This window comes from Takifugu flavidus, chromosome 1 (assembly GCF_003711565.1).
Source record: "Takifugu flavidus isolate HTHZ2018 chromosome 1, ASM371156v2, whole genome shotgun sequence".
Taxonomy (NCBI): domain Eukaryota; kingdom Metazoa; phylum Chordata; class Actinopteri; order Tetraodontiformes; family Tetraodontidae; genus Takifugu; species Takifugu flavidus.
Genome location: NC_079520.1, coordinates 15327408 through 15338657, shown reverse-complemented (window position 1 = coordinate 15338657; position 11250 = coordinate 15327408). Strand labels below are relative to the sequence as shown.

Sequence of the window (11250 nt, the reverse complement as noted above, 5' to 3'; positions counted from 1 at the left end):
TATCGCCTCAGGGATCATTTATTTGCAAAAAATGCCTTATTTTCGCTCTGCATGCTGCACGTGAACCCAGATGGTCGCTCAAAAAATCCGATGTCTCATAAGAGCCAACACCTTAAACAGTAACATTCAAAGGAGCAGCCTGGACATGTTAGCATCTGCAAAAGTTTAGCAGGCCATATGGAATTTGTTTCATTGATTCCTTTATTTTTTTTGCTCCTTCTTAAAACTCCAAATGTTTCCAGCCCTCCCTTCAATAATACAGTATATACAAATGCTAAAAATGGACCTATAAGTCAGGAGAAAAACAACTCGATGAAATGATTAAATATAGATGTACTGTAAAAAATAGATTCTTTTGGCACAAATAGGTTCCTGTTGTAGAGGGCTTGTTAACATTTAAAACAAGAAAGACATTTAAAAAAACCAGAACGTTAGAATTATCTATGAAACTTTACATGTGTGAACTGAACTATATTGAGTGGACAGTGGACAGAGCAGTTCAGAACACAAACACTGAAGCGGAATAACATCAGTCTAAAGGCACTTGTTCAGAGGCTGTAACTTCATCCGTTCCCTCTCAGCACCCTGTACCTGCAGGAGTCCTCAACTCTGCCTGTGTAGGAAGTGAGTTCATGGTGCTGTCAGGCTGCGTGTCTCCTACGCTGCAGTTTGAAGAGGTGCAGGAGCTCCTGCTGGCTTTTCTTCTGCCGGCTCTTCTTTCTGAGACCGGAGGGCTTCGGGCGATCTCCTCGCGATGAGGGCCTGCTGCTTCCTGCAGACAAAAAAAAGGGAGGGGGGAACCCATCAGGGCTTATTTGTACATGAAAAAGCGTGAACGAGCAGTGTTGTGCCATGGACCACTGACTTGTTTCACAGTGTGGTCCTTCGTAGCCTCGGCACTGGCAGTGGAAGCTCCCTCCAGACAGCGTGCAGACGCCGTCATGCATGCATGGGTTGGGTTTGCACAGATTTACTTCCATCTTCGCCTCTGAAGGAAGGGGGAAATATGCTTTATAAAGCTTTTCTTCGGTTTATCAGCGACATCTTACTCATTCTGATGCATTTTTTACATTTCTTCAGGTATTGTGTTAATAAAATATGAATATTTGGGAAAGGTTTTGCTCTTCTTCTGTGTTTTGGATACGTTTTGCAGCACTGTGACTTAAGAAGAAGAAGACAAGCTGTCCTGACAGGTTTGAAAACAGATGTTTGTGTATTCACCTGAACACAACATCTGCACCAGCACGTCTTCAAAATACTTGAGGTCTTCGTAAGAAGGCACCAAAATCAAGTGTTCCTCTGAACCAGCGATCTGCAGCAGCTTTTCTCTCTGCATATCTCCAATTCCGACCACAAATACCGACACTCCGTTGTCTCTTATCTTCTGAGCTGGAACTACTGCGTCAGCGCCACCGGAGCCGTCCGTCACCACCACCACGGCTTTGTTGACCCCCGGACGTGCTCCTTTATTCACTGTCAGGACGTTGGAGTGGATATGGAGCAAGGCTGCCCCAGTTGAGGCCACTCCACCCATGAAGTTGGCTTCGCCTATGGCCGTGAGGACGGCGGAGCCGCTGTCATGGCTGTCCAGGTTAAAGACGGTGGTGGCCCTCCGGCTGTAGGCCACGAGCCCAAGCTGAGCCACGTCGCGGTTCACGTCAAACTGTACGCTGAGGCTGCGCACAAATTCCTGCAGGGCGAGGAAGTTGTCCCGGCCGACACCATCAGAGGCGTCCAGGGCAAACACCAGATCCAAGGCCTGGCCCAGACAGCCTAGAGACGTTTAAGATATGAATTAGAATATGTGTCAGCCAGAAGACTTTTGTATTTATTAGACAGTCCCTCCTATAATAATGGATACTTTTGACCTGAAAAATTTCATAATCTTATTTTTTTAAAAGCAGGAGAGTTTGGTTTTTAGAAATGAATATAGAATATAAATAGTATAGATTAGACATCTTAATCTAGACATGCAGCGAATAACTGATTTGTGGTTGGCACTATTGTGCGAGAAGGTTGCGGGTTCCAACCCCAGCGACAGCTCAGAAATTCAGTGGTACAATTGTGTAATAACAATAAAAGTTCCTCTTCCTTGAAGCGGTTGAGTACCGTCTGTGCGTCAAACAGGTCAAATGCACCATGATGCCAAAAGGTGGCGCCAAAGCGCCAGCAAACACGTGGATGCGGCGGCTTGGTGGAAAAAGATTCCTCGATGAAATGGGATGTTTTATGAGGAAATAAATGCATTCTTTGGATTTAAAACCAACACAATGCTTTTTCTACTCCAATGTACCTTGTGTATCCACACTGCAGATTTTCGCCTTAAGCTCTGGAATCTTGATTCCAAACTCAGGTGAAGAGTAGGTGATGGTCCTTTGGGGATTTCCTGTGATATTATTTAGCTGGCTCTTTAGGTAGTGTGGCCCCATCCCTATTAGGAAGATCTCTCGGTCCCGGGCGTATCTGGAAGCCTCCACAACCTCGTCCATGGCAGGCGTGGATGTCATTAACACCACAACACGGGGGAGATCGTCTGAGACGTCAGCGTAGACCGGCGTGCTGATAAATCCATGACGTGTGACGTAGCGAAGGGCCTGGCCTGTCCTGGTTTCACCGCCAACCTGTTGAAGAGCCTCCACAGCTTTAAGGAGACTCTGTGTGTCCCCTTTGAATCGGCCCACCTGGGCCTCGACTCTGGTGTCACGGCCGAACACCGCCAGGCCGACTTTACTGGGACTGTTGGACCCAATCACAGTCTGCAGGAAGCGTTTTAAGAAGGACTTGAGGCGGAGGAAGCCTTCCAATGTAATCGTGGAAGATCCTTCCACCAGGAAAAGCAAGTCCACAGAGCAGTCGAGCGACAACGCCGGAGCTGTCGGGGTTAAAGGGGCAGACTGGGGTTATTCTCTGCATCATTCCTCTGAAAATACACGTGATGTGACGTCAACTGACCACAGTGTGGGTCCCCTCCGTAGCCAGGTGGGCAGACACAGCGGTAGCCCTCAGAACCTTCAGATACACACGTTCCCCCATTCAGACAGGGTTGAGAATCACAGGGATCTGCAGCACAGGTGAGAGACTGAGGCCGCTGGCACACGCCACAAAACCAGAGACAAAGAATTCCCCCAACTCTTACCTGGACAGATGGTCCTGTGGCAGACCGTCTGGTGCCTCTTGTACACCTTGTTGTACCTGGACACAGTCACGTATGTGGATGGTACCGAAATTCACCTCAGTTCAGTTTCAAAGCAAATCAGAAGTGTGTATTTTGATCAGTAAAGCGCTCCAGTCACAAACTGTGGCTACATACGCGGACCTTCTTCCCCTCCACCCTGATGGAGAGGAGTTAAAATCCAATAAGGTACAAAAAGCGGTGACAGTTACGCAGATGGATCAGGAGTTCTTGCAGTTGGCCAAAAGGCTGCACTGCACTGTTAAATTAATTTGGGCAAAGGCAATCTCATTTTACACTGTGCTGTTCAACCCTGATGGAGCACATCAATGCCGGGACCTCGCCACAAATCCGCCGTCTTGTGGCTCATTGAGCACAAACAATTGAGTGCATATTACCTCCCCAGCCCGCTCTGGTACCAGCCTCCTTTGGGAAACTGTCTGAGGCAAAACTATGTGGTGGTTTTATCGCTGATAAACCCAGCCAGGCTTTTCATCATCATTCAAAGAAAAAAAAAAAACCAAAGCCACTTGCCTGTAGTGTGGGCAGAGAGCCGTGTAAGGGGAATAACCCTTGGATCCTTTCCAGCACATGAAATTCCCCAGGAGCTCTTTTACTGTCTCCAGTGTCTTCCTCTCACAGGGAAAGGAATTCACATGGCAGCCTGGAGAACAGGAAATGGTGGAGATCAATAGAAAAGAAGAAACAATCATCTTTTTTGATTCCTCATATCCAACAGTAAAATTGTTAATGAATCACCTACAGACATGGATAAAACCTGTTTATGTCCATATGTTTATAGTTTTAGGGGAAAAGAAACCCTACATGCCCTCTAACAAAGGTCTAACTCTACCTGGATTTGTAGCTTTACCTCATTTTCAGGGTGTGATTTAAGTTATATTCTAGAAAATGACATTTTTTACCAGAGGGGTATTTCAATTGGAAGAGATGAGGAAGAGTAAATTGAAAACCAATGAATCAGAACCTTTTACTCATTTCAATCTTGAGTGGTAACTTTTTAGGATGAGCTCCAGGGCTGATTGTTTCACCAGTCAGTCCGCCATCACTGGTATACTGGACGCTTGAATATGGACACCACACAGAACTCCCCCCCCGTGACTCTGACTACGTGTGCCAGAAACATTTCAATCTGAGCGCAGCGGGATGACAAAGATGCCCGTCTTGTGTGGGATTGACCCACTGACCTTGAGGTATGGCGCTGCAGACAGCGAAGGTGGACAGGGTGGTGTACAGGCCGTTGACAGCATCATAGAAATGCTCGGCAAAGAAAACGTGGTTTTCCACAGGCTCGCTGGCCAAAGCGTGCAGCTCCTCCCACCTGCAAAACCAAAGGTTCTTTGGTCTATCCGCTGGACTGTTTTGTGCTATTACAGTGAGTGATCACTATTTTCCAAACACACAACATACCTGGGGTAACGAAGGCCCACAGCAAACAGGACCACACCCGCCTCTTTGAGCTGCGCTGCTGCCTGCATTGCGTTGCCCTGGGACTTTCCATCCGACAGAACAATGACAACCCGGGCCACGTCGCTGGAGTTGCGGCCTCCTGGTAAACCCTTCCTCAGGACGTACTTCAGGGCGAGGCCCGTCTGGGTGCTGCCTCCTCTGGGAGTTCAAGATAGGACAGGATATTTCTTAAAATCTGGGAGAGGACGCATGAGCTGCATTACAAAAGCCTGGGAGGGAGCCCTGCACTGCTTATCTCTGCCGTAGAAATTCAAAAATTAGCTCTGCTTTGACTGTGAAATGTGTGTGTGGAAAAAGACTGATAGGTTTCATCACTTCAGAGAAGGCAAGAAATATCATTAACCCATAAATGTCAGCGACAACAGGAGACTCATTTGGTCGTTAGGAGCGCACGTGCGTGCGTACACTGCCTGCCCGAAGGACTCGAACTGAAGCACAACTGATCAATCCTGATTCCCTTTTCCAGTCTCTCTCCAACACGCATGCAAAGATTTTCCACTGATATCTGCACCATTTCATTTCCCCCCCTGTGACCAATTCAAGAGCTGCCAGCAGAAAATGACATAGAAGACACAAACACCGTAGCCAGAGTAGGACTTTTGGAATTCACAGTCTGGCCGGGCAAATTACCTTCCTCTGGATCAGTTCATAGACTCCAGGAAATGGAATACCCAGTGAGCAGCACCTGTGGGGTACCTCTCTAATCTGAAACTAATTGGTTTTCTTCCTCAGCATTCGCTTTTTCTTAGTCTTTAAACGTGCAGGCGTTTGACAAAACCCCCTAGGTTGGAGCCTGTAATGACATATTCTCTTAAGCTTTAGCTAATTGCTTTGCTTTCAACTATATTTGCCCTTTTCACCCAGAAGGAAACTGCCCGTGTTTTTAGCACACTTCATCATTTTAACAGCTCTAGAGGTTTCAAATGACATTAATTCCATCTAATGCTGCTGCACCAGTGGTATAAGGTCAAAATGATGATAACTTCTGTGGAAGGACTCCTCAAAAATGGGTCTGCTGAGAGAACCAAACCTGTAAGAGATCTTCTTCATGTGTCTCGTCAGCTCTTGTTTCGTGTTGTGCAGGTCCAGCGAGAACTCCAGCCGAGGAGCCGAGCCAAACTGAATCAGCCCGACTCGCACCTGAACGAGGATGGAGCCACATTAGCGGCTGACTTTGATGAGAGGAATTACAGAAAAAGACAGACACGCCAACCTTGTCTGGTCCGATGTCCAGAGCCTGACAGAGCTTTATGGCGTAGTGTTTGGACCTCTCGAAGCTGCCCTTCCCCACGCTGTAGGACCCATCCATGAGGAAGAGGATGTCCATGGCTGCTGAGCACTGCATGACTTTTAAAAGGGAAACACTGCGGGATTAAGAGTGATCAAACGGGCTTTGCAGATGAAACCAGGAGAAAAAACAGCCTAGCATGCCAGGCTTCAATTTTCTCTCTCCCAGGTGCACAAATCATTACCAAGCTAAGAACGCGCTCTTCCAAGCGTGTTTGGACTTGCAAAAATAACCAGCGGTGCTGCTGTCATGTCAGAATGTGCAACTAAACTTAACAGAGGCCATTAAAGACAGAAGATTGAACTGTTACCCGTCTGTCTGTCACTCATTATTTAGCTTTTAATGTTTGATCCACTTGATAACAGGACCACCCACACACAATGGATTAATGATTTGGCTCTTTCCACTTGAATCAATCCTTAAATCACTTCTTTTTCCTTCCCAGCAGGTTTATAAGACACACATGTACAATATAAAGCTATTATAAAGAAAGCAGTGAGGGTAAACTCACTTTCTCCTGCAGCGTTGATCTTCATAATGTTCTCATGGCTGGTATGGATCTCCTGCAGGCAGCGGCCTTGCTGGACTGAGAGGGGAAACGCCAGTCAAATCTGAGCCCATTGTTCTTTAATTTTGTAAAATATTCCCTCTTTGTTGACTTTAATACCCCCAGAAGACAATGTGCTTTGGCAAGTAAACCGCTTGTCTCCAAAGGCTTACCTAAAGATCTGAGAATCTGAGCAGCATATGAATTCTGTGCCTATATTCACACAGCTCTGTCCCTGATTAATGGAACCACGTGGCAGCTTTTGTGCTTCGGACATTCAATCTTGTTTTGCACATCAAGATGTCACCATAACTCATCCCCCGGTGTGGCTCCTTTCCAGGCGCTAAATCAATAGGAGGCAGACTGCCTGGAGGATTACAGTCAGGTTGATGGCAACCGGCTGTCAATTACCTTTGGCAATGATCAGAGGAGCTGTGCGATTATTGAGTCATCTTTCATCGCTGTAAAGTCCCTGGATGTTGCCCATAGCGTGTGGTGTTTGGAGAACATGACATATTCGTGCGGCTTTCTCGCCGCTGTGTCTGAATGGAGCAGCGTCTTTCAGGGAATAGAGTGAGTGAATGAATGGTTGTCCCCGCTTGTCCACTCACATTAGCTTTGGACACTCTATTATCACGTGCAGGAGGTCAAATGTGGAGTCAGAATGGGTCTGGCTTCTCATTCGGCCTCTCATTTATTAACCTATTTTTTATATGGGTATTTTTGCTTCACCATCTTACACACCAGAAGCGTGTAACAACACACTTTAGGTGCTTCATCACCTGTCATTATGACTGTCAGAGATCCACTTCAAAGGAGGAAATAGGTCATCATAAAACGAGGAAGCAAATTTGGGTTTTGACAGATTTAGGCCTGAGCCTGTCCCAGCTAGAAACAATGTAGATGAAATATAATTGAACCAATATAACTAAAATGTCAAACCATGTGAGAAAGGCCAGTCTGAACAGCTATAAAGATGCCAAAGTTCCTATATCCTGGGGGAGAGCGTTCCAGAGCTGGGGTGTAGACCAAAGTCTAAATCTTAGTCCCATGGTGGACAAACCGGCGGGAGAAGTGAAGAGGCTGGGGATGCCCCGAGAGTATGGAAGGGTGTGTATGTATTTAGGAGATTGTGAGCTTGGAGGGGGCAAGATTATGAAGGGATTTGAAGGTGAGGAGCAGGATTTGAAAGACAACGTGGGAGTGGAGCAGATGCCAGTGAAGCTGTGTGAGGAGGGTGATGTGCTGAGTGGAGGGGGGATCTGGAGATGAAGCGGGCAGGAGAGGTCAGAACGAGTGGCAGTTTCCGGGGGGTAAACCATGGAGAGGAGCGCTGGGACGACTGCACTAACCTTGGTTGCTGTTAAGAGGGAGCGATGGGCAGAGGTGGAGAAATTGCTATTGTGGAGAAAATCTGACGCCAAAATCTTTAGAGTGTCTTCTACCAAAGCCACTGCATTTACTCAGCATGAGTCAGGGAACTTTAAAGAGGAATACCACCTGCAGCCAACAGGCCTCACCACCCAGGTGTCCGACAATATGACCTTTTCCAAAAGCCCCAAAGATCTTCTGACAGTGAAAGTTAATGTTTTTAAAGAGATTCATCATGGCGGGGGGGCCACGCAGGTCTGAACAACAGGACTGTCTGTGATGTACTTCCAGGAGCACACAAACTGTGGGTTTGGGTCCATTTCTAATTCCACCAAGGTTCATGAGAGGTAAGGAGCATCTCCCCAACGTCAGAAACAAGGGGATTCTTTGTTTCTGGGATGGCCGTCCTTGATTACATGCATATGAAATTGTTAGGACAACATGTTATCTTGGCTGTCAGCGCAGGAGGAACAGGGGGCGTCTTGACTAGGTGAAACAGTCTGGTTTGCTCAAGTTCAAAGTCTTAAAATGGCCAATAATAAATACTTTAGATGGTGCTGAAGCTGTCATTTCTGAAAACAACTCAAAGATTATATCGCCCAACAAAGCCCGCCTCTCCCCCGGGGCGCATGCCGATATACTGGGGTCGAGCAGAAAGGCTAAAGATATGCTATAAAACTGAAGCAAAATTTGACTTGCCTGGAACCAGCCAGCGTTTGAGGGTTAGAAAGAAGGAAATCACTTTGAGGACAAGATCATGGGAATTCTTCAGCACTGTGACGTGACAGTTGAGCCAGTAAAGTTTCCCCCGTAAAGACCCTCAGGTTGACCAGAGGACTCAACCAGGAATCTGTGCAGCACAGACCTCCAACGCTCCACACTTAGTTCCATCCCTGACAATACAATGATTCTATTCTGTCTATTGCAATGATAAAAAAAAAAAAGATCTTCTGGTAAATAGATTTTTTTTTAAAAGATCTTCTGGTGACTTTTGGTATTAGAGCTGAACCTTCATGATTGAAAGGTTAGATGAGATAAAACAACAGCCTCATTAAAGGCATCTTAAAAAAACATACACATGTAATTAGGTCACCAATAACTGAATTACATATTAAATCAATTTGTTTAACAATAAACAAGACATAAAATATTTAAATCGGGGATTAGACTGCAGCAACATAAGACTCTGTTAGGTAGCTAATAGCTTAAAAAGGTTATGTAAAGCATTCAAAAAGAGAAGCCCTTCATGTGAATGCTTTGAATACCAGCGGAGATTTAATGAGGAATTTAAAAGAAATAATACCAATAATAATTCAACTAACCTTGGAGAAGCACCAGCACCGAGAGGAGGGACAGGCGGATGTGGGGGTGCATGTTGGCAAACCTGAGGTGGTTAAGAATAAAGCACACTCTTAGATACACAGAGGCAAATAATAGCAAAGAAGAGGCAAAATCAAAAACTTTGTTTCCTATTATAGACCAAAAAAACCCCCATCAGCCATGAGTGATGTGGTGAGCAGGTAAGATTACGCTCGCAGACATTTCACTGCCTTGACACTCAGGGTTCTGTCTGGTTCACAGAGATAACAAGCAGATTGTATCATCCACTCACACTCGTGTGTGGTCAGGAAGTGTTTTGATCTGTATGGGGCTCTATTCAAAGGCTTTTCTCTACACTGAACTGCCAATGTTAGATAGAAATGCAGCTATCCAACTGCTAAATCCAATTTCTTGACCAAAACAAAATGATTCTGTGAGCCGTGACGCTTTTATCTTTCCTCGGTAAAATCTAAATGAAGGTCTTAATGTAATGACATCAGGTGGGTCTGATTAATCCGATCAATAACCCCATCAGTCTGCAGATAAAGCTTGATTAAGTCTGGCTTAGACATAATACCCTCCGTCTTTGTGTCTCCTGTGTGTGTATTCCTGAGACAGAGATAGAATTGTGTGCAGGATGCAGCCTCCATTTAAGAGGAGCCTCATGTCTGATACGGATCTGCAGCCCTGACGGGCAGCAGAGGGGCTGATAACCATTGTCAGAAGCTGCTGATGCTGTACGTCGCTGGGGCAGTTTTCATTACTGCCCCGGAGGTCGAGAGGCCGGCATGCGTGCCTGCGTATCAAACACACACCTGTCTCACCAGCGGTCCCTCCGTCTTCACAAGAATTCTTGAGGCTCCTTGTTTTTCTTTTTGGATTTTTTTCACTTTTTACAACAAGGTTCTCAGACACAAGCTGTCGCTGCACTGACACATAACTTAAATATCAGTGAAGTTGAGGCATCAGTTGGAATTTAGAATAAATCTGGGACTGTAAAAGATAAGTGGTGGTAACAGTTTCAGTTATTTCAGGATGACTCTTCTACAATAGCCACTCAGCATTTTCATTTTATTTTATTTTTTTAGGGACTCAGCAGAAATTGCAAAAAACATGCATTTCCATTACAAATGGTTTCATCCTAAACCATATCTTGTGTAAGGTGTGAAAATTGGCTGCAGAGGTGAGCTGGACATCACACCTCTGCATCCTCCACAGGTGGAGGGAACTATAAACTAATGACGCAAATATCTGATTATCAGATAATCCTTTTTAACAGCAGTTCTCCAGCTTCACATTCAATTAGCTGAAGAAATTAACTCAGAAAAATATTTTTGTTAGGCCACAAAAAGTGTTGCCAGGTCATTCTCAAGTGTGCCAAAGGTCAAGGAAACCTGAAGAGGTTGCGACCCTCACACATTGTATAAGACAATAAGACCATATAAGGTAGAAAAGGTAGGAAACACGTCTAAAAGATTGAACCCAAACAAAGTTACATCTTTGCCAATTATTTTTCAGTTCCAGGACACACACGCGGTGGATACATAAAAATGAAAACGCAAAAAGCTGCTAACTAGGAAGTGTGAGGTCCTTACCCTGCGCTCGGTATTCCCAGTCTGTTAGGCGGTCAGGAAAGCGCTCCTGGCCTCCGGCTCCTCTCCTCTCTCCTCTCTCCTCTCGTCTGTCAGGCTTCCTGCTCCGGGCAGGACACGAGCAGCGACCCCACCTCCTCACCATGCCCTCCTCTGGTGTACCTGCGCCGGTAGGCTCTAATTTGTTCACCCGCGCAGGCAGAAGCCGAGGGATAATGAGATGGGGGCGTGGCTAAGGACATTTAACTCGGCTCCCATTGGTCCGAAGATTAGCGTAAAAATCTTCTTTATATCGTTTATTAGCGTTGTCAATAATATGAGGACCATCTACACGCACGTCTTAACACGTCACTATTGTGGGCATCCGCGTGAACACGAAGCACACACACGCGCAAAAGACACGACTTTGAAGGTGTTTAATGGTTTGATGAAGTTGAGGCTTCAGACTTCATTTCAAGACGAAAGCACAACA

The 11250-nt window shown here is 45.9% G+C and overlaps 1 protein-coding gene across 1 annotated transcript; it reads right to left on the bottom strand.

Moving 5' to 3' along the window:
• Positions 1-2: 2 nt before the first annotated feature.
• Positions 3-10992, bottom strand: vwa2 (von Willebrand factor A domain containing 2). Its single transcript, XM_057026994.1, has 14 exons — positions 10782-10992; positions 9189-9250; positions 6460-6534; positions 5874-6007; positions 5691-5800; positions 4601-4798; positions 4378-4511; positions 3707-3836; positions 3137-3192; positions 2953-3060; positions 2294-2872; positions 1222-1773; positions 866-988; positions 3-772 (listed from the first exon to the last, which is right to left on the bottom strand). The coding sequence occupies exons 2-14, from the start codon at positions 9238-9240 to the stop codon at positions 642-644; spliced, it is 2382 nt and encodes a 793-aa protein (XP_056882974.1). The 5' UTR covers positions 9241-9250; positions 10782-10992; the 3' UTR covers positions 3-641.
• Between the last annotated feature and the right edge of the window lie 258 nt (positions 10993-11250).

Bases quoted from the DNA above. Each gene is read 5' to 3' on its own strand.
- vwa2 (XM_057026994.1), bottom strand. From the start codon at position 9,240: ATGCACCCCCACATCCGCCTGTCCCTCCTCTCGGTGCTGGTGCTTCTC. The intron at 5,801-5,873 runs GTTGGCGTGTCT...ATCCTCGTTCAG, and splicing joins TGGACATCGGACCAGACAAG to GTGCGAGTCGGGCTGATTCA. The intron at 3,193-3,706 runs GCAAGTGGCTTT...GACTGTGTCCAG, and splicing joins GCTCTCTGCCCACACTACAG to GTACAACAAGGTGTACAAGA.